Source organism: Brachionichthys hirsutus, chromosome 18 (assembly GCF_040956055.1).
Source record: "Brachionichthys hirsutus isolate HB-005 chromosome 18, CSIRO-AGI_Bhir_v1, whole genome shotgun sequence".
Taxonomy (NCBI): domain Eukaryota; kingdom Metazoa; phylum Chordata; class Actinopteri; order Lophiiformes; family Brachionichthyidae; genus Brachionichthys; species Brachionichthys hirsutus.
In genome coordinates, this window is record NC_090914.1 from 8,818,914 (window position 1) to 8,839,072 (window position 20,159).

The window sequence follows — 20,159 nt, forward strand, 5'->3', positions numbered from 1 at the left end:
CGTGTGAGAGATATTGTTGCTGCGTCTGAAGTAGAATCATCCTTTTTTAAATATGTATTTCACTCTTCCAGGTGGAGGCCGGGCTTGTTTTACACACACACACACAAAGGGAAATAGAGAAGATGATCAATTTCATGCAAAGACACCAAAACAAATGTTCAGACCTCACAGCACAGCACAGTTTACTTGCTAGTCATTTTATACAAATAGTAGAAAGAAGGTTTGTATCTGAAGGAGAAACCAACTGCATCACATTTTCCAGATAGATGTCGATACACAGATTTTCAGACAGGTATTCGTAAAGAGGGTCGGAATGTTTCGCACATCCTGTTAAAAAAGCTTTCACTAACCTGTAAGAAAAGAAGTTAACAGAGCCATCTCAGTAATCACGTACAGTTATAGAAATATATCTAGGTGATAGGTAAAGTTAAAACAACTTTAAAAACATTCCAGTAATCTGGTGTCATCTAGTGGTGGGTGTGTCCCACAATGCTTGACCCCCCCCACAAACCATTTCACAGAACATTTGGAAGTCCTAAAAGAACCACAAAGTATTTTTATTCTCATTTTATCTATTCTTTTTTTTCTTTTTTTTACACATCACAACCTGAAGACGTAGTGGGCTAACTGGTCATCCGTCACATCTACCATCATCATCGTCATCATCGCCATCATCCCTTTTGTGTTATCTACAAAAGCCCCTTCAACATGCTGCGAACCCCTCAACAGAAGCAATCACTGCCCCTTGTGTGGTTACATGAAAACTCTCTGGGTTTTACATTTTCACACTCTATAGGTGGCGTTCAAGAAAGGGGCAATAATCGCCGCCCTAATAAAGAGTAGGTTTTCTATGGAATTTGAACGTCCAGGTTCAACGTCCCACTCTGAGCAGACTGCTGAAGGGCCATGCCGTGTTCACAGGATGGCGCAGAAGAACTTCTTCTCCCTGAAAGGGTTCTCTGACGCTGGGACGGGCGATAGCAGAGGGTCCTCTTTGGCATGGGCGTCACAATATGACATTAAGTCCGCCGCTGCTTTTGACACCTTTAATCAAATCAGACACGTCATACAATTAATGAGAGGCTTTCAGGTATTTCTTTGCACGCTTGATGCAAACATTGATACCATTCTTACATGTTGAATATGCAGCAGCCATTTAGCTTCACTAGTACGTCTGTTTGGGCATGGATTAATAAAACATGCAATTTATGGGCAGATGTATTTTTGAACTAGGACATGGACATGCTCACCTTTATCCTGTCTATGTTGGCTTCCATCTTTAGCTGTTCCACCAGCTTCCTGGCTTGTGCGATGCTGGCCGTGTTATTGCTCGCCATGGACGCTGTCAGTCAAGTCTTGTGTGCGCTGCCTATACGGAGGAGAAGGAGAGTCCACATCAGTTCACAGGGGCGTGGCTGCCAGTTGTGTTGACCCGTTTGTCTCCTGTTTAACAGTTTTCAGTTCGGGTTAGGGAATGTGCTTTTGACATTGACACCGGGTCGTGTTTCCAGGCGTCCATACGTAGCCACAGGCCCCGGAAGGAGCTGTCCGGTGCTGATCGGGGAATGTTCTTTATCTTTGGTTGTTTTTTTTTGTTTCATTTGTTCGTTTATTGGTCTCGGTCCCTCTTTGTATGGTCATTGTGCATAAAAAGGGCCTTGTTGTTCACCACTCGATACTTGCCACTGTGTGCACGTATATGGTAAGAAGCAAATTCACACACTCTGCTCCACTGATGGAAATGAGCCCTGTAATATCGCAGGCATGGAAGGAGGAGTAAGAGATACGTCGATGACTGTGAACATACCACATGCACAGGATATTATTTATGGTGTCAGTTGCTAGGCAGCCCTTGACAGTGAGGGGGAGGCAAAGAAGGTGGGAGGACAGTGAGGGGGCAGCGCTTTGTCCAGCTCAGTCTATAAGAGATAAACAGATAACCGGCATTATTATTTAACTCTACGCTGTTAACGGTGGTTTCCTTCATGCCACATGAGGATGCGGTGTTTCATCCTCTGCATTGGGAAAAGGAGAAAAAAAAAAGGTGTCTCACAAATGATGTTTTTACCCCCCCTGGTGATAAAACAGACGCTTTGACATTTATAGAGGCCACTGCAAGTATGAATGATCACCAACAAGATAACCAAATCTGCCAATTGTAATATGAAAATAGCCACGAGCATCTGTGTGCAGTCTTTTACAGGCCTTTAACCTGAGAGACTCATTCTGATGGGGTCGCTTCTTCTTTTAGATGTTTCAGCACACAGGATGGCTCAGATGCACATTCCTGCCTCACATTCCAACTTCTGCAAGCTAACAAGCCTTTTCTTTGGTAAACAAATGTCTTCCTGTCCTGTTATCTTTGCTTCCACATATTTATACCACAGTATCTAGCCCAGACTGCATGAAGTCTGGTTCCATTTTCACCACCTAGGTTCAGGAACAGTTTCGATGCCCCACCAAATTATTCTGGTTTTTCCTCTTAATTGGTTGAGGACCAGTTTCAGTTCCTTGTCCTCAGATGCTCCTCTGGCTTTGATTAAATGGATCAAGCTGGGCGCGCTCTGAAACAGCATCATCCTCGGGGTGTGATCAATCTGCCCTACGCGCCCTGCGTGGGGCTCAGAGTGATCTCAGCGAGGTGCTGGAGCTCAGCGTGAATATCGATGGCACACCTGTTTACCAGGACGGTGAAATGCCGCAGGAATCTCCACTGTCACGGCAACTCTGATGAAGTCTGATAAAGCCGGCACGGGGTCGCCGCATTCACTTGAGGTTCATTCCTGTTTCACACCAGAGCCATTTAAAGAAATGAATCAGATACAGCTGAGGAAAGCCTTGATCTGGACTTGACTGTAGATGCTTGGATCCTGAGAATAAAATGCAAGCCTGTGAGTAGATGTGCTGACTTTTCCTACCAGAGCATCATTTCCTAACTTGCACTTTTTAGGTGGTGCATTTGACACTTTAGGACATCCAGATGACTTCCTAGAAATACAGTCTGACCGCCACATGTTTGACTGAACCAGTCCGTAGTCTTAAGAAGAGGAGAGCGAATGACAGGGAATTTAGAGCCCCCTGCCTCTCCAAATGCACGGAAATGAAAAAGTATTTACTCAACTCACATTCTTAGGACCAGAACATTCCCTCCGAGATGGACTGGAAAGTCTCTAATCGTTGTCGGAGAAACCGAGTGACAATGTAAAGAGGATTTATGCACAGTACTAACAGTGCAGCATAAACATTGTGCTTCTTCTCAGTTGAAGGATCGTGGATTTTTTTAAATCTCTCGAGCGCTTCACCTTTTAGGGTCATGGTGTTTTATATTGGGCATAAAAAAAAACAGAACCTTTGACAAAATAAACAGACTCACAACAAATCTCTTAATCAGTTAGTTTAGCTCAAACAGAAAATTAGGTGACAAGCCCAGATGAAGCTCAAATGTTTGTGCTCAGATACAAAAAAAAGAGCCACGTAATAAAAACACATCAGTTTTTACAAGATTTGTATTATAAAGATTATCATAAGAAGCATCTAATAGAGGATGTGACTCATGAACTGTTCCTCTCCTCTCCTCTCCTTTCCAGTGTTCTGACCTTCTGCTTCTCATCCCTCCCCTTAAAACGGACACCCGTAGCCATCCTGCTGCTAACTCCGCTGAGTCAATCCGACCCCCTCTACCATCCTTCCCCTGCCATTTGGAGCCCCTTTGCGTCACTCGTTTTTGGTCACGAGGCCCTCCACAGATGTGATTATAACTCTGGGTGCTGCTGACTTTCGGGGTGATTAGGCGCTGCGGGAAACATCCTGGTTAGAAAAATATAATTCCAGGCCTGTCGGGAGTGATCTCTCACGCACTGTTACACACTCCAATCCCTTTTCTCCCTAATTCTCTTTTGCCAGCGCGCACCTTATTATCTTGGTTTTTTTTTTAAACACCATCCAATGGGATAAAGTCAGGCAGCGACGCAGGGAGTGTTCTGTCCACTGTGATGCGCAGGGTGTGAAATCTGAGCACAGTAATTAAAAATCTGTCCCAACAGATCAGCCATCTGGACCCTGGAGAGTCAGAGATTAACCTGCGAAGGTCTGAAGGATGGGACCCCTACAAAAACATTACCACGGCCAAGGGCCCGTCCCCTCAGTCTCCCACTAGTGGTAGTTTTCAGTGTTAATATTGAAATAAAACAAGGACAGGAAGAGACAAGCAAAACGTGACACACAATCAAATAGCGGCTGGTTAAATGACACCTCAGAATGTCATAGGGCCAGAACGATACGCTGTTAGCATCCTGGCCGGGCTTCCACACAGCGAGGAAACAGTCGGTGTGCTAGTAATCAATAAAAACACACGCCTAGAATATCTGGATTACAGTATGCAGTGTGTGAGTTAGCCTGACGCTAATGATCAAAAGAGGACGAGCAGAATGACGATCGATTATTTAATGAAAGCTTGGAAATAGAATAATGTTTGTCCAAGAGGATAAAAGAGGTCAAGATGCGATGCTAATATCTAATTCCAGGCTTTTGCAGCGGCCACAGCTGGAAGAAGCAACACAAAGCTGACCTCCAGAGATATTAATGAACGCAATCAAGAGGCTATTGACTAGTGGCTGTAATCCGGTACAGATCCCTGCCCTTGAGCAGGAGAAAGGACACCGCTCTGCTGCTGCTACAGCTGAGTGTCCTCCATCACTATTTCTGTCGGTGTTCTGAGAAGGACTCGGAGTCGGCAAATCAGCAAATCAAACATTGACAGCAAACGCTTGAATATCAAAAGCTCTCAAAAATAAACAGTGCAGAACAGAACAGTGTAGCTCTTATTCATGAAGGGCTAACGCTTGATATGAAACCCTAAATTCTTAATATACTGCGTATATTAAATTGCACGTTAACCCCGAGTCTCCTTGTCTTTTCCTCATGTCTCCGTCGGACCACCCGTGAATATTCGATTACACCGGACATCCGTGCCACCCCTGTGCATGGCCTGCACATCCTGCCATTTTAGAGATTGTGGAGTGTGCATTCATAAATGTGTGTGTGTGTCTCGAGGGGGGGATAATCTAGGTCCTAGGAGGTGGGGGGGGGGGGGGGGCAGTGGCCCAGGAAATGATGAATCCCCCGGGAGTCAAGGAGGCAGCGGGGAGGAGGCTTATTGCTCCAGGGGAGCACAAATGTGGCCTATTATGTTTATTAAATCAAGCGATCAAGGCCCGGCGTGTTTCTCCTTTGGCAGATTAAAGCAGAGACCAAGCGGTTTTCTGTTCGCCTGTAAAGTCTCGTGTTTATTAAACCCTTTTATGAGGTTTCGTTACGCAACAGCAATGCAGTTAGCGGCGTAGAAACAATGCATGTCACTGGTGTCACAGGAACGGCGTTAAAAAGCACGCAAACATTTTATAGTGGAAATGAACACCAGCCGCACCAGTCAAATCAGTCCAGTGAATTTGAGCGGTGAGTGAGTGGGCTGTTGTTTTCCCACTGTGGATATCCTCTCTGTTTAGGAGCCGGCGTGGCAGCACGACCTCAAAGGTGAACAGATGAGAGCGCTGTCGGCTTCTGTGCAGCGTTACGCTCTCTGTTCTGGGTGATGGGGGAGTCAGCATTTGTCTGTGAGCCTTGAGTGAGGAGGCTTAAACATACTTTTCCTCTAGAATAAATCAGTATGCCAAGAATAACAATATTACAAGCATCCGGGCTTGTTTGGATTCGGATGAGTGGACGGGCGTGCTGCTCGGACTGTTTCATGTAATCTGGGCTGGATATTGTGGTTTCTTATGGTCTTGACTGGAGACTTGCCACGAACATCTTGACTAAATATTAGAGACTTGGTTGGACACAAACTTATATTCATCTTATGGACAAAACAAATGAGGACATTCCCTCAGACTTGACACTGGTCTTAGTCCTCCTCGATTCTTTACAAGGTTATATATTTACATACAAAAACAATAATAACAAAGACCTACACTTTACACTTAAGGACCTGTTTGGACATAAAGTTGGGAGAAAAGGCTTAAAATAAAAGTCTACTAGACTCAAAGTCAGACTCAAGTCCGGAAATCTGACTTGATGTCTGTACAAGACTGCAACTCTGAAGTCTTGGAGTCAAGTGAGGCTTAGATCAGACAAAATAGGATTTGGATTTGACCAACATTCACAAAGGAGTGGATGGCAGTTCATTATTCCGTCCTTCCTCCCTCCCTGCTTTGTATTTATAAAATTCCCTTGGAAAACTCCCAAGGCTTTTGATGTTTATCGGGGGGGGGGGGGGGGGGCAGGCTGCTGCTCTATAGTCTCAACATCGCTGCATGTGCGAAACAATTTGTGGCCTTGGCGCAGCTCCCCTCCACGGAGTGCACGCCGTGCGTCCGGACGCGAGCTCTTGCGTAATGATGACTCTGTGTTGCGTTTGTGACGACGCCTGAATACACAATCACAGACAACCGCACGCGATTGGATGCTTTCAAGTGCGCTGTGCGTGACGCCGTGCCCCTGGTGACGAGCGAGAGACGGAATATCTGTTGGATTCCTCCGCGGTCGTGCGCATGCATGTGGCTGTCAGCCACACGGCATCCGTCTACCCGCCTCCTCTGCCTCATCCTGTATCAGCCCTGTGTGGTCGATTGCTTCCCCCCCCCCCCTCTCATCCATCTCTCTCTTTTCAGTCTCATTCAAATATCTGCTGCAACAGATAGGCTTAATTCCTCCTCCTCCTCATCCACATCATAAGATTTGACCTGGAGGCAGAGCAGCATTCCACCTGACGGCACGGAGGGAGGAGAGGATTCCATGATGCGCGCCAGCCAGCCTGTCCCCTGTCAGTCTGGTCCCCTCGAGCACAGAGGAAACCACAGCGTGGATATAAAAAGAAAACCTCTAGCATTTGAACACACCCTAGTTTTTGATGTGATTAAACCAGATGCTGGGATTAAAAACGGAGAGAAGAATCCTACCTTTTTCTTCGTGTGTGTGTGTGTGTGTGTGGCCTCAGTCTGTGATGCCAAACACATCCAGTCCTGTGGAGTGGTATCCACACTCTCTCCCGTCTCTCCGTCTGTCACGGTCAGTCCAGCACATCCACGCAACACACACTCCTCTATCTGTGTGCCTCTCCAGCTGAGATCCTCCCTGCCTCCCTCCTCACTGCTCCGCTGAGTCTCCACCCTTCAGCACAAGAAACTACCCTCCTCCTCCTCCTCCTCCTCCCTTTCTCTTTCCGCCCTCCCCTCTTCTGTTTTCTGGACACACTCCCTCCATCTCCCAAAAGGTCTACAGGAAAAATCCTCCCTCTAAACACCTTCATTAAAACAAATAGAAACCAGGAAAAATGGCCGTCTCTCTTGATAAAGGTTCATCAGTTTAAAGTCTTTTCTTTACCCTCCTAGAGTAGCCTAGACTAGAGTATTTAAGAGCTCCCTACTTTGTTAACTTTATTTGTTTCTGAATTGCACATAACAAAATACATTATGTATGTTTGCACGCTTTGCCTGCAGGTCAGCTCAAAGCAAATATTACTCATCTTCACCCTATTTGTCTTAAGCAAAAACAATTATCTGCTTTATTCATGCAGGAATTATTCTCTGTAAAACCCTCAAAGTACAACCCCATGGAAGGAGATAAGGAGGAGGAAGATGGAGAATTAATGAGTCATGGTTCCTGTGGAGGCGAACACAGGAAGACTGTCACCAGGATACCGCAGCGATCTGTGATCGCCTGTCCCCTAAGCCAGTGGTTTCAACCTTTTTATTATCTTAATGCTCCCCCGCAGAGCTATTAGTGGAGAATTCATTTTTATGACTGGATGATATTTAACACAATCAATCCCATGAAAACTACTATTTTCACACAAACAAAATTGAATCATCACAATTTACGTCTAAAGGACTAAATCATTTTCTAGCAAACTGCCCAGTGTTTATTGTAATCATTATTTTGATTGGATATTCGTCGCATCTTGCTAACCTTTTACACCAGATCAAGGATCCTTCATTCATCCATCTGCTTTAAAGAGAGGTTTAGCCTGTAGAAGCAGATATCCTCCAATCACAGATAGTCGAAGCACCATGAACTTCCTGACGGAAACAGAAAGTTAACAGAAAGAACCCGCCCTCCACCAGTGGGGGGGGAAAAAAAGGATAAATCTAGGGATTTGTTTATTTGTAATCTGATTACTATGTTTTATTATCGGCTTGGAGATCATCGCTGAAGCGTGCACTGTCAGTGCAGCTGTTTAGGCTAATAGGCTGGTTTATCAAGTGATGCTAATCCACCTCTTACAGCACACAGGCAGATGTGGTCACCAGTCATTGCCTTTTGTACATCAATAACTATCAGGTGTGCACCAGGGAAGATCTGAAATGCTGTCAGCTTTTCAGCATTTGAGAGAAACAGCCTCATATTCAGATTTGGTGAGGGATGCACAAATGATCCTGTAGTGTTTACACAAGTGTATATGTTTGTGTGCACAAAGGGGTGGGGTTATCACGGCTGGTGGGGGAGGGGGTCTGGATTTCTTTTCTGATTTGTGACCATCTGGCTCCTCCAGGCTGCTGCTGGGCCGAGTCGAGCAGAGCGGCCCGGCCTGCTCTGCCCCAATGCCCCATGGGATTTTCGGAGAGGTCACCACTGCTGCCGGAGACGCACCGTCACCCAATACGGCCGGCTCGGATCATCGCCAACACAGAGACACACACTCAGAAATGCATCAGAAAGGGCGGAAGCCTCTAGAAATGAATACGCAGCCCCTCTGCGGTCAGCTAGCGATGACCTCACCCGTTTTAAATTTAGAAAGCAACACGTGAGCGTGGGTCGAGATACATCTAATTCAACGAGACAAAAGACAGGAGGATGTGGCGGTAACGGAGGATGGATTCCCCCCCACCCCCCGCTCTCTCTCTCTCTCTCTCTCTCTCTCTCTCGCTCTGTGTTGCCATGGCGACAGCAGTGGATGGAGGATGACTGATTTCCTGTACAGCTGTGGAGCTGAGAAAGTAACGCCATTGGTGATGGAGAAAGGAGGTGGAGCTCAATGAGGACAGTTTGCATGTTTTCTCTTTAAAATGAAATCAAACCATCAAAAAATAAAGATAATTATCAAACCAAGACTAAACTGTTTGCCAAATGTAAATAGCTGAAAGTGTGTAAAACCAAATAGCCTGATTTGGAGCAGGGTTGACTTCGAGCTTATAATTTACCTGCTGTTTTTAGGAGTGACATTCAGTCTGATATTTAACACAGTACACACAAACCAAATACTGTGGGCTCAACTGCGCTGCTCCGTACTTTTGTGTTCATGTTAGTATCTGCTCTCAGTTGTGGTTCCTCATGATAAACAAGCTCGTTGCTATCTAAAAAAAATTCTATTATTTTTATTCATTTCTGACATTACAATGATCAGAAAAAGCATCTCAAAGGCGCTGCTGGTGTCTGAGACAATGCTGCTCCCTCCTGGCCAAAGTGGAAATGATATAACTGCGTGTTAACACAGAAGGGCAGCACTAAGGAAATAGGAAAACCTAAAAATTTCGATCAGAATGTTTTTAAATTTTAGTGTTAAGAAAGTACTTCCTCTTGTTGCATCGCAACTCACGGCTGGACAAAGAAGAACACTCTTAAAACAGTCGACTTTGGCAAATAAATGTACCTTTTTATTTACTGAATATTGAAAGCATTAGTACCCAGAAGGCACAGACAAAAGTTCATAGTAACAAATCTTTTTTTTACTACAGAGTGACACAAAAAAAAAATATTTTCCTGAAGAAATCCTTTCACAGAAAGGACGATGGACACATTCATACAGACTCTTACCAAGTGTAAGTATAACTATATAATGACGTCAGAGGGAAACATTAAAAGGACTTTAAGGGTGTGAGTTATGGCTGCATGGCTGTGTACCTTAATCATTACAGTTTTAATATCATAATCCATCAAAATATGACATTTTCCATTAATAAATTTGATCAGTAAGAGAGAAACTAATACAAAAGTTCAGTTACATAGCAGTATCAAATTCACATATTTGTTATGCATTACGTATGTACTTGTAGAAAATCTTGTTCAGATGCTGTATTGCCAGTAAATAGTAAAGTAATGAGTAAAGATGAACAGGGATGAAAAAATGACAAAAACCCAAAGTTGGAGAAAACTGTTTGTCGAACGACTCAAGAATCTGATGAGTGAATGCTAAACATTTAAAGGAAAGCTTTTCCTCATTTTCACACTGTCCTGTGTATAAATACTAAGTGTAAACCTGCAGCTGTTAGCTTAGCTTAGCATAAAGACTGGGGGGGGGGGGGGTCAACTTTACATCTTTATACATGTCTAAATCTGCTGGAGACTTTTTTTATTGACTTGTTTAAGATCTCGTCTTATTATTTGGAGTTTTTTTTGGAAGGTTGTGTGCGGAACTTAGATTAAATCAAAATGAGTTTCAGGATTAAAGTCACAGTTTTATCTTAATAAATGCATTTTTCTTTTTTAAACCTCTTCCACACCAGCCTAACCGTGACGTGACGACGATAAAACCGGTCCGTCTTGTTCAGAGTCACGAATGTCAAGCATCCCTAATACTGTGCTCGTAATACTGAAGGAGACGGCGCTGCTCAGCGGACGCAAGTCTGGACAGGTCATACAAAAATACAATATTTAATGTGAGTCCAGGCAAAATTAGATTTAAAAGTTCCAGTTTAGAATAATGAACACAGAAGAAGGAGATAAAGCTGAGCAGCGTGGACGACGTAGGCGTCAGCTTTCAGGATCACGCTTTTGTGGTCGCTGACATGTCAGGATGCGTCGGAACTCGCTCATCCTCATTCCTCCCGGAATTCCGCAGGAAATATATTTTTGACGCCGACGATGAAAACTTGATCTGTAGTAACGTGTGCACAAATAAAGGGGTGTGATTGTCAAGGCGAGGGTTTGACACTCGCACAGAGTGATGAAGGCACATCAGGTGTGAGTACAGTCTGAGAGGGGGGGGGGCTTGCGTTTTCTTTGGATCGTAGCTCCGAGTCCGCCACAGGAATGAGATGCTCCTCAGCATCCGGAGAAGGAGGCGGGAGTTTCTAAAGATTACATGATCCCTTTTTTGTTTCTTTCCGGGGGGGGGGGGCTCTGGACTTAAAGACACAGCTTCTCTACAACCCAGTGATTGTTCATCTACAAACCCTCCATGTTTGTTCATCTGTTCTACATGACTGAGGAGACAAGCCGGAGACTCCACCTGTTCTGCACCCCGTTCTCCTTCCCTGAGGACTGAGACGCCTCCGCATCCGATGCAAAGGATTGAGGAGAACATCGCCTCCTTCACACCACAAACTCCGGCACCTCCTCGTTGGTCAGGTCCAGAGAGAAGTACTTGTTGGTTCTCTTTATGGGAAATGCGTGCTGGTCGGCGAGCATGCCCGCACGCTGATCGGCGAGTCTCTGGCAGCCGCCGCCATCGCTCAGCTCCTGGGCGCAACCAAACGTGTAGCTGTGGGCGGTGTCCTGGCAGAGCTCCGCCCACTGCAGGCAGTCCTTTTGGTAGAGCCGGATATCGTCCAGAGACTGGCTGTGACGGTCTGTCGAAGACTGAGGCTTCCTGCACATAGACGTCTGCAGGGAGACGAAAAGAAGCAGAACACAAATGTGGAAAGGGAAAATAGGAAACTTTCACCCTGTTAATCATCGTCTGTATAATTATGTCTGCTCCAGCTGACATGCAGTAGTCACACTGTCATTAACTTCCCCTTCTACTGTGCTTCAGGACCACATCCTCACCACTAGATGGCGACTGCACTGAAATAATGGATTGGTTGTTATTTTCAAGAAACTTATTCACTTATTCAGGAAAAGATGACCCAATGTTGGCTAAAGTGAAAATGTGATTCAGAATCAGAACCAGATCCAGCTAAAAATCTAAAGAGCTCGGCCCAATGTCCACCGCTACACAACAAAAACACATCCAGGCCTCTTAATTGTATTTTAAGTCAATTTTGCATTAAGTCAGTTTCCTAATTTAAACCTTAAAGCTAAACATTAAAGGTGGATAAATCACACATTTGTGATTTACCTGCGGCAGAGACTCGATGCTCTGTCCTCTCATCTTGACAACCGTCTCCGAGGAGCTGGACGTGGACGAGCTGATGTCTTTCACGACCAGTCCTGTGGACGGCACATGAAAATATTCAACCGCGGTTCATCAGCCTCCCCTCTGCACAGATGATCAAACAAGCATCTGCACCCGAGTATCCGTTGCTCTGATCAGGTGACATGGTCAACATGTCCTCGGTGATGTGGATGCACAGCTCCTGGTCCAGGGCCATCTCGTGAAGCTCCTCGTAGTCTTTGGGGTCGTCGACCAGCATCTCAATCTCTGATCCAACACATGAAATGTAAAAAGGTTCAGGTATCTTTCATATTTCTCTTTATTAAACATTTTTAATTAGCCTGCTTTTACAAGATATCTAGCTTTGCCTGCTAGCCATTCATAGGGATGCTGAACTGTGCTAACGTCACGCTAGCTAGACTCTCACCGTCATCGTCCAGTATGCGCTCCTTGCCGCTACTCTCGATGCCGGACGTGTGCGAGCTCCCGTGGCTGGTCGTGGATGAGCTGCAGGTCCGTAGGGGCCTGTGCAGGGCCTGACCCGGAGCCCTGAAGCTGTCCGTCTCGATGCCGGAGGTGTGTGAGCTGCCGTGGCTTGCCGTGGAGCGGCGTGACAGGCGTTTATGATGCGTCATGCTCCCAGCGCTGCTGCCGCTAGCCCGCGAACGCTTGTCCAGATGCTCCATGTCCAGCTCGAGAGCATCGCTGATGTAGGACTCCCTGTACTGCTTCTTCTCTGGAAAAGATAGGTTTTTGTTTACTGTCTGTCTTAAATTATAGCCCTGAAACCTCCATGGGAATAATTTGCTGTCAGCAGAAATGGGGGGAGGAAATCGCTTCATTTGGTTATGAAATGAAGCTAACAACGGGAGCGTTTTAGCTCAGACTCAGGAGGTGCCAGAACGTTTCCAGCCATCAGTAATCTGCACTGAACTCTTTACCGGCCGAACGCGACGGTGTTTGGATGCGGTGGAGAATACCTTCATTTTCCTCCAAGCGACGGACTTGTTTGAGGACAGGCTGCAGGTTCATGTGGAGCCGGTGGCTGTTGCTGAGCAGCTGCAGGAGATGGCGAGAACGCACAGGACACCCGGTGTAGTAGATGAGTTTACGGGCCGATGGCAGACCGTCAGGAAGGATTTCAAACTTCTTCCCCTGAGAGAGAGGAAGGCGAAAATTACACGAGAGTGAAAGCAAACCACAGCGGAGACTTGAACTAATCTGCAGCGAAACACGACGAAGTGATCGGTCCAGGCGTTTGATCTCACAGACGCCGAAACAAAGCCTGTACGAGAAGCATCGTCGGTCCCCCCCAGGAAGATCACACCTTCACTGAATCGGCAGTGGAAAACTGGAATTTGCACTTTCTACGGCACCTTATGGCAGAGGCTTGAACCAATACCAGCTGTTCTCAGTACAGGCCTATAAAGTTTTCTGCAAGGGTCAGGACTTTCAAAGTCGACGGGTGGGTTTACTGCCGGAAAAAGCAAAGAGCTGCACATTTCTTACTGGAGATTTCAATAAAGCTTTAAAGAAACCAGCTTGATCCCTGCATGTTTAAAGGCTGTGCATGGGTTGGGAGGCCGCTCGGTACCACGGGGAAATGAATTCATGAAAACGACATTTTCTCTGGGAAGGAATTTTGAGGTTGAAATACTTCCTCTTCAAATCCCTGACCTGCAGGAAAACTCAAAGTGGGAAAATTGGCCCTCTTCCATCCCTCAAGCCTTAGCTTAACCATAAACTGCCCCCCTGCTGGCCCCCAGTGAGCTCATACTGGGCAGCGCTTTAGAGCCAATGAGCCAAACGTAGCAGGGCATCGCCGCTTTAGAGTACAAGTCTCATTTTGCTTTGTCGTTCCTTCACTCCCCCCCCCATCGCCATGATAGAGTCAAGGCTTCCTGGAAATACTCTCCAAGTTAAAACCAAAATGAACCTGACCATCAAAGCTCAGCTGTTTAGTCGGGGGGGGGGGGGAGACGAGCTGATGTCACCCCAACATCCGGCGTTTACTGACCCACCCACACCTCCACCCTGCTGCACGCTCGTTGGGCCGCAGCTCCGGCCCGGGCAGATGGATGACGTGACACGTGGGTGGAGTGAGGAGAAAGTCTGTTATTCAGGCGAAGGGTGGGACAGGGCAACGAGAGGCCCTTCGCGTCCACAGTAAAAACCAGCGCCGGCTCACTCTCACGACGTCGTAGGCGCAAGGAAAACCACGGAACGAACACGCACGAGGAGAACAGGATGTCGTCTTGATGCTCGTGGCAGATGCTGACATAAAACTAGGCCAAAACGAAACTCGCTGCTTGCGGGTGAAACCCTCGGCTTCTCAGAGGGGGGGGTTCTGGTGATGAAACCTACTAAATCTTCAGTTTCTTAAATTGTAAAAAATAAGACCGAAACTCCTACATAATCCATCGTCAAGGATGGATTATGATTCGACAGCCGCTTGCAGCAGTCGCAGGAAGCTGCTCAGCCTTCCCAAAATAACAGAAACCTGATGGATCCAAGTTAACAGAGCGCTGCGCTCAGCTTAAAGCCCGGCTGACGCCGACGTAATAGGATTTCCTTCAGAGGGACACCGGTCATACGTGATGAAACAAGAGGCAGCTGAAATCACACGTTCAGTGTCTTCAGTCAGTGTGCGTAAAGAAAGTCTTTCCAAATCCCCGATTAGTTCCAGAGGTCTCGCAGGGTTAAGATAAAACATCAGCATTTAAGAAAGAAAGCCTTGGATGAAATATTCCATGAGTCAGAGCCCGAGCTAAGCTTTGACAAACATCCATGAGAGGCTGGGGAAGCCTCCACGGCTGGAAGAGAACATGGTGGAAATGTCAAAATGTTTCTCTGGGCTACGTGCTGAAAGAAATCAAACGCACCACAAATACCAGTTTTCCCACGTTGGTCCAGGGAAAGTCGTACAACAGCTGCCTGACGGCGCCGACGTTCTGGAACACAAGTGAGGGGAGAAACACGGCAGAATCAAAGTCTGTCTGTTAGCTCGGTGTTTTACACCAACAGCTTCAAGCAGGACGATGTTTAAAGGGCCGCACGAACTGGGATTACTCTGCAAGCTTCATCTGAAATCGTGAAAGTGTCCAGATGATGGTTAGCAGCAGACATTAGAGGGCAGAAACGAGGAATACCTGAAATATCTGAATGCCACGGAGGGTCAATCCCAAAGAGAGAGAAGCCTCTACTTCCTTTTTGTCCTGATGAAAGATTAAATGAAAGATTAAGACGAGCAGGATTACAGCAGGAAAAAGATGAATCAAGGAAATGTCGCGCCGTCATGGCGGGCCGGCGTCCCCCACCTTGTACAGCCTGTAGTAATGGACTGTGACGTCGTCGAGCTGGGCGCACTCCTTGATGTACTTGAGGTGTGCCTCTGAAGCTGTGAGAGCAAACTGGTCTTTGTGCATGTTGGGGATGTGCCTCAGGATGTAGTTGCGGCCCCGCTTGGCTATCACCTGGATAGAGGAAGGGCGGGGTGGGGGGGGGGGGGGGGCATGTCAGGTTTGGCTGCGCTGGAGTTGACAGGACTCCCATCAAGAGACGCAAACACACGTCAGCCTGGAGAGACCAGAAACACTCACGAAACCTTCTGGAGATTTCCTAAGCAAACTTCCTAAGCACCTAAAGCTGTTGCAGATTCACTGCTGGGCAGCGCATCATCATCATCATCATCATCATCATCAAACAATTTCCTGCCACTGCAGGTTTCAAGCAGGCGGGAGGCTAATTACAGGAAGTGAAGGCCAATCATACGGGCGTGTCTGTCAGGATTGGAGAAGTCAGCTGCCGTATTTCTCAAGATGCAAAAGCAGCAGCAGTGTGTGTGTGTGTGCGTGTGTGCGTGTGTGCGTGCGCCACTTCCAGGGACAGAAATATACGTTGTGTCCCACTTCTTTGTCCCACTTCTTTGCTCAGGGTGATAAATGGAACACACTCTACAAGCAGGCGACGACACCGAAACACCGTGTGGCGGTCTCAAGCACGCCGTTACCGTACGCTACAATCAGAGGTGTTTCCACGACGATCCCTGTGACTCACTGGAATGTCAGACAGATATCCTGCAGAGGGATGTGCTTGCTCTACCGCAGCAATGTTTTCACGGCGTTAGTCACCGTTAGCATCACGGTTGAGCTTCCTGAGCGCCTCAGCCTTGCCCCAGAGGGGAATTAAAATATTGCACAGCAGCGAGTCCCAGTATTTGCATGCCCCTGGCTTCTCCCTTTTGATGACATCATGCTTTGGATTAGCATTAAATGTTAACCCTCTACTTATAGGATGTGCTCACCCACGGGGGGAAGTAGGCCTCGGGTTCAAAGTACTTCCCAAAGTGCTTGTTACGTTTGAAGTTGCCGAGGTCGGCCTGCAGGGCGAATGCCGCCAGGAGGAAGTAGGCCTCCTCCCTTTGGATGCACTGCGAGAGCAGCACCTGCTTCCTCAGGTGCCAGTAGTAGTAGTACCTGGCGGCGCGGTCGCTGTCCGGAGAACAAAAGGGTCAAGTTACCCGGGCTGTCTACGTCAAACAGATCTGCACTCCAGATGGAGGTTTCACGAACCTGATCAGCCTCCCGTTCTCTACGTAATACTGGGCTCTGAAGTGGATGATCATCGGAGGCCCAAACTGGTCGATGCCCTGGAAAAGAAAATCGTTGACGATTAATAAAAAATGAAACTCAACTTCGTACGCTCGCCGTTTAAGCTTTTGATTCTTACCTTGCTGGCTTCTCGCTTCCATTCTTTGGGACAGTACTTGGAAAGCTTCTGATCCAGTTCCATATAGATGTGTTCATTATCTGTGAGAGCAACAGATTCAGCTCAGAGGATCATTCAGAGTGTGTGTGTGTGTGTGGGGGGGCTGTCATGTTTGCATGCGCTTTAAGAAATCCCCCCCTGATTGCACCCTGTTCAAAGAGCGCCTCACAGCTGACAGCCGCTGCACTTCTCTTTGTTCTCCAGTCTCTGGTGATCTTCCTCGTTTCCTCACCTCGCTGTTAAAAGTTAAGTCCTAATCTGCTTCTGAGGCGACGCCTTTCATGAGTTTCTGACTGAGAAAAACGTGATGAAAACCCCGAAGAAAAGCGTAAACACACGAGGAGCAGGAACAGAGCCTCTCAGAACAGAACCTCAAAGCATATTTAGGCTTCGAGACGCAATCTCAAATGAAGCCGCGACACATTTCAGTCACAAAAATACGGATCACATCTTACCACTGCAACTTCAGCTTTATTTAAGGAAATATATCGCAGAAATCTGTGGATGGTACCAACTTCCTGTTTTTTTTTTTCTTGACTCTGATAACTGTCCAGAAGCAGGAAGGCTGTTTTGCCATTTTTTTCTCATTTGGAACCGCCCGCCTCTCCTGTTATTCCAGCAGCATTTAGTCTCGCAGACGCCGAGCTGAAATAAACAACCGCAAACTGAGAACCAAAAGAAATATCTTATTATGTAGAGAGCTACAGAAAAAAAAAAAAATCCCCAGAGAATCCGATGGAAGGAGAGAAAGTTTTCTGGCAGTGGGATTCGAACCAAGGACCTTCTTGCTGTGAGGCAACGGCACTCCCCTCTGCGCCACCATGTGACACAAAGGGAGTGGGTGGTCTCTGTTTGCATTGGGGATTTCATGCTGTTCACAAAAGCACTTCAGGAATGTCCCTCAACCAGACCCGTTGGCTCCTGCTCAACTGACCCGCCGGGCCATCGTTGGCTCATCTGGAGGCCAGCTGTCTAAAAAAAAAAAAACGCTGCCTCTGCAATCTACTCTCCTGCAACTGTCCCCTTCTGTCCGCCTCACCACAGCCCAGACAGGGTGACTCACTCCAGACGCGCGACCCTCGCCATAGCGTCACCGTAAAAAAAAAAAACACGACGTCACCCTCGCTGCACAATGGGAGCCAGTCAGGACGAGGAGGCCCCCGGTTAGAGAGGCCGGCGTCAAACGGAGACGAGAGACGTCACAATCTGGGCCCCTAGTTTCGTTTCTCAGCCAAGTTATTATCCCCGAGTGGGACAGAACTCTCCTCCACGGTTTGTGTGGAGCAAAGAGTCCGTCTTGACAAAACACACACAAAACACACAAACAGCCAAAGGATGATCCGTTCATGTGATGTTTGAACTATTTACAAGAAAACCAGAAGAACAAAAGAGCATTTAGAACGGTTCCCCCCAGGACGACCCCTTAATGGTAACTTACTCTGAATAACGCTGAGTCCAAACAGGTGACAGTCCTTCAGCCTCAGGAGGTCACACACCTGAACTAACAGTTCCTGGCACAGGGTCTTCACCTGAGGAGGAGGAGGAGGTTAGTCATTGTGGGACTAACACAATCAGGAATAATCACTATCCCATCGATGATCTCTGCTTTGAGGTTTTCCGCTACCGGGAGTGACTCAGATTTGCTATAGCAAACTAAAAAGGTTCTAATAAAGCCAATAAAGTGGCAGAACTTTATCCATAATCAGCTTCATTGATGAGCGGCTGCTGCGCGTACTCACGTTGACTATCACGTTGAGCGTATCGTCATTGGGCAGAAAGACACAGACGCAGCGGCGGTCCTGCATGGCTTTGTTGTTGTGGAAGTTCAGTTTGTTCATTTTCGTGTGGCTGCGACACGAAAGGTCCTTCGGCGAGCTGCCAGGACGCCGGGGTCCGACCTCCAACCGCCAGTCCCTGGGTCTGTTCCTCAGCTGCAGCCCGGTACAGAAATGGCAGCGCCTATGGGCTCAACGGGACGAGCAGCACTCCCCAGGAAGAGCATGGGCCCCCCCCCCCCCTCCCCCGAGCTGCGGTCGGGCGCTGTGGAGACAAGTCGCACGGCAAGGATCAAATGTTAGGAAGAAAATTCTTCAGTGTTGTCGGCATGAGAAGAAGAAGAAGCGTAAACACTCTGCAATCTACAAAAAAGAAGGCGTTCCTTTGACAACCAGAAATACAACAAAGCGTCAGAGGAAGGGTTTTAATCTCGCACCCGAGTGCATGTCGGGTTAAATATTCACACTTCTGATTAGTTTACGTCAGCAAATATATTTGTCAACTGGCGTTACCCCCCCGAGGATGTGTGACACCTTTGGGGGGGGGGGGGTGTCAGACCACACAAAGAATGTTAAAGAACAATCGATCCACATGATCACTTCCTCCTTTTCAAAGCATTCGCCTTGAAGCAGTGTTGTCATTAAAAACGCAAACTGGTAGGAGGCTCACTTTACAGGGCGCGAAGGATTAGCATTTAAAAAGGGGCTAGCAGAGAATTAAATATTCCTCACGACATGGAAAAGTTGGCTTTTGTGAGCCACCTGTTAAGTACTTGTTGCAACACCCCGATTCCATCAGAATCATGGGGAAACTTTTATTTAAATTGCTGCACGCTGAGCGTTTCGCTTTTATTTTTGCTCTGAAAAATGCCGGGTCTGCACACCTGAACAAAATGTATTTCATGCATACGACTCGGAAGCAGCGCCAGAATCAGGCTGGACCGTCGACAACACGCAGCTTTAAGCGGACCCGTGCAGTAGAACCCGTGCAGGAGAACCCGTGCAGGAGAACCCGTTCAGCGCACCTCCTGCAGATCGAGCTGCTTGTTTTTCAGGCTGTTGACATGCAGCATCAGCTGTCATTAGCGGTGTGGTAACCTCGTCTAAAACACACCACCGCTCCTCGGCACATACACACACAGAAATCAGTATCATAGTCAAAAATAGAGACGCGGCCCCATCACATGCATCCGACCACATACGAGCACAAACAACATTCCTCTGCCGTCTCGAAATGATTTGCAGAAACAGGAAAGCCTGAGACATCGGAATATAGAAGCCGTCTTTGATCTAAGCTCTCATCTTGGACCACAGACGCCCCGAGAGGAATAGTTTCACTCCAAAGTCGAGATAATTCATACATGAAGCTTAATCCCCAGGAGAAGCCCCTTGAATAGGACGCCGCTGAAAGCTACCGGTGAAGGAGTCGAGCTGCCAGGACATTTAACAGAGCAGTTAAATGGAAGGGTGCATCATCTTTCACCCACGGCGCTGTGTGAGAGAAGTGCACGATAATGAGATTACTG

The 20,159-nt window shown here is 47.1% G+C and overlaps 2 protein-coding genes across 3 annotated transcripts; both read right to left on the reverse strand.

Annotated features, from left to right (window-relative positions):
- Positions 1-915: 915 nt before the first annotated feature.
- Positions 916-3,698, reverse strand: LOC137907324 (guanine nucleotide-binding protein G(I)/G(S)/G(O) subunit gamma-2). 2 transcript variants are annotated; one of them, XM_068751639.1, is made up of 3 exons: positions 3,682-3,698; positions 1,251-1,329; positions 916-1,044 (listed from the first exon to the last, which is right to left on the reverse strand). In XM_068751639.1, the coding sequence occupies exons 1-3, from the start codon at positions 3,696-3,698 to the stop codon at positions 916-918; spliced, it is 225 nt and encodes a 74-aa protein (XP_068607740.1). The 2 variants fall into 2 exon arrangements, with proteins under 2 accessions (XP_068607740.1, XP_068607741.1); XM_068751640.1 differs by lacking the exon at positions 3,682-3,698 and having other exon boundaries at positions 1,251-1,343.
- Positions 3,699-11,197: 7,499 nt separating this feature from the next.
- frmd6 (FERM domain containing 6) lies at positions 11,198-18,696 on the reverse strand. The gene is made up of 13 exons (XM_068752055.1): positions 18,598-18,696; positions 18,297-18,387; positions 16,820-16,899; positions 16,663-16,739; positions 16,395-16,581; positions 15,409-15,564; positions 15,241-15,306; positions 14,974-15,042; positions 13,072-13,246; positions 12,519-12,827; positions 12,227-12,358; positions 12,056-12,147; positions 11,198-11,598 (listed from the first exon to the last, which is right to left on the reverse strand). Exons 1-13 carry the CDS (start codon positions 18,694-18,696, stop codon positions 11,308-11,310), a joined length of 1,824 nt encoding a protein of 607 aa, XP_068608156.1. The 3' UTR covers positions 11,198-11,307.
- Between the last annotated feature and the right edge of the window lie 1,463 nt (positions 18,697-20,159).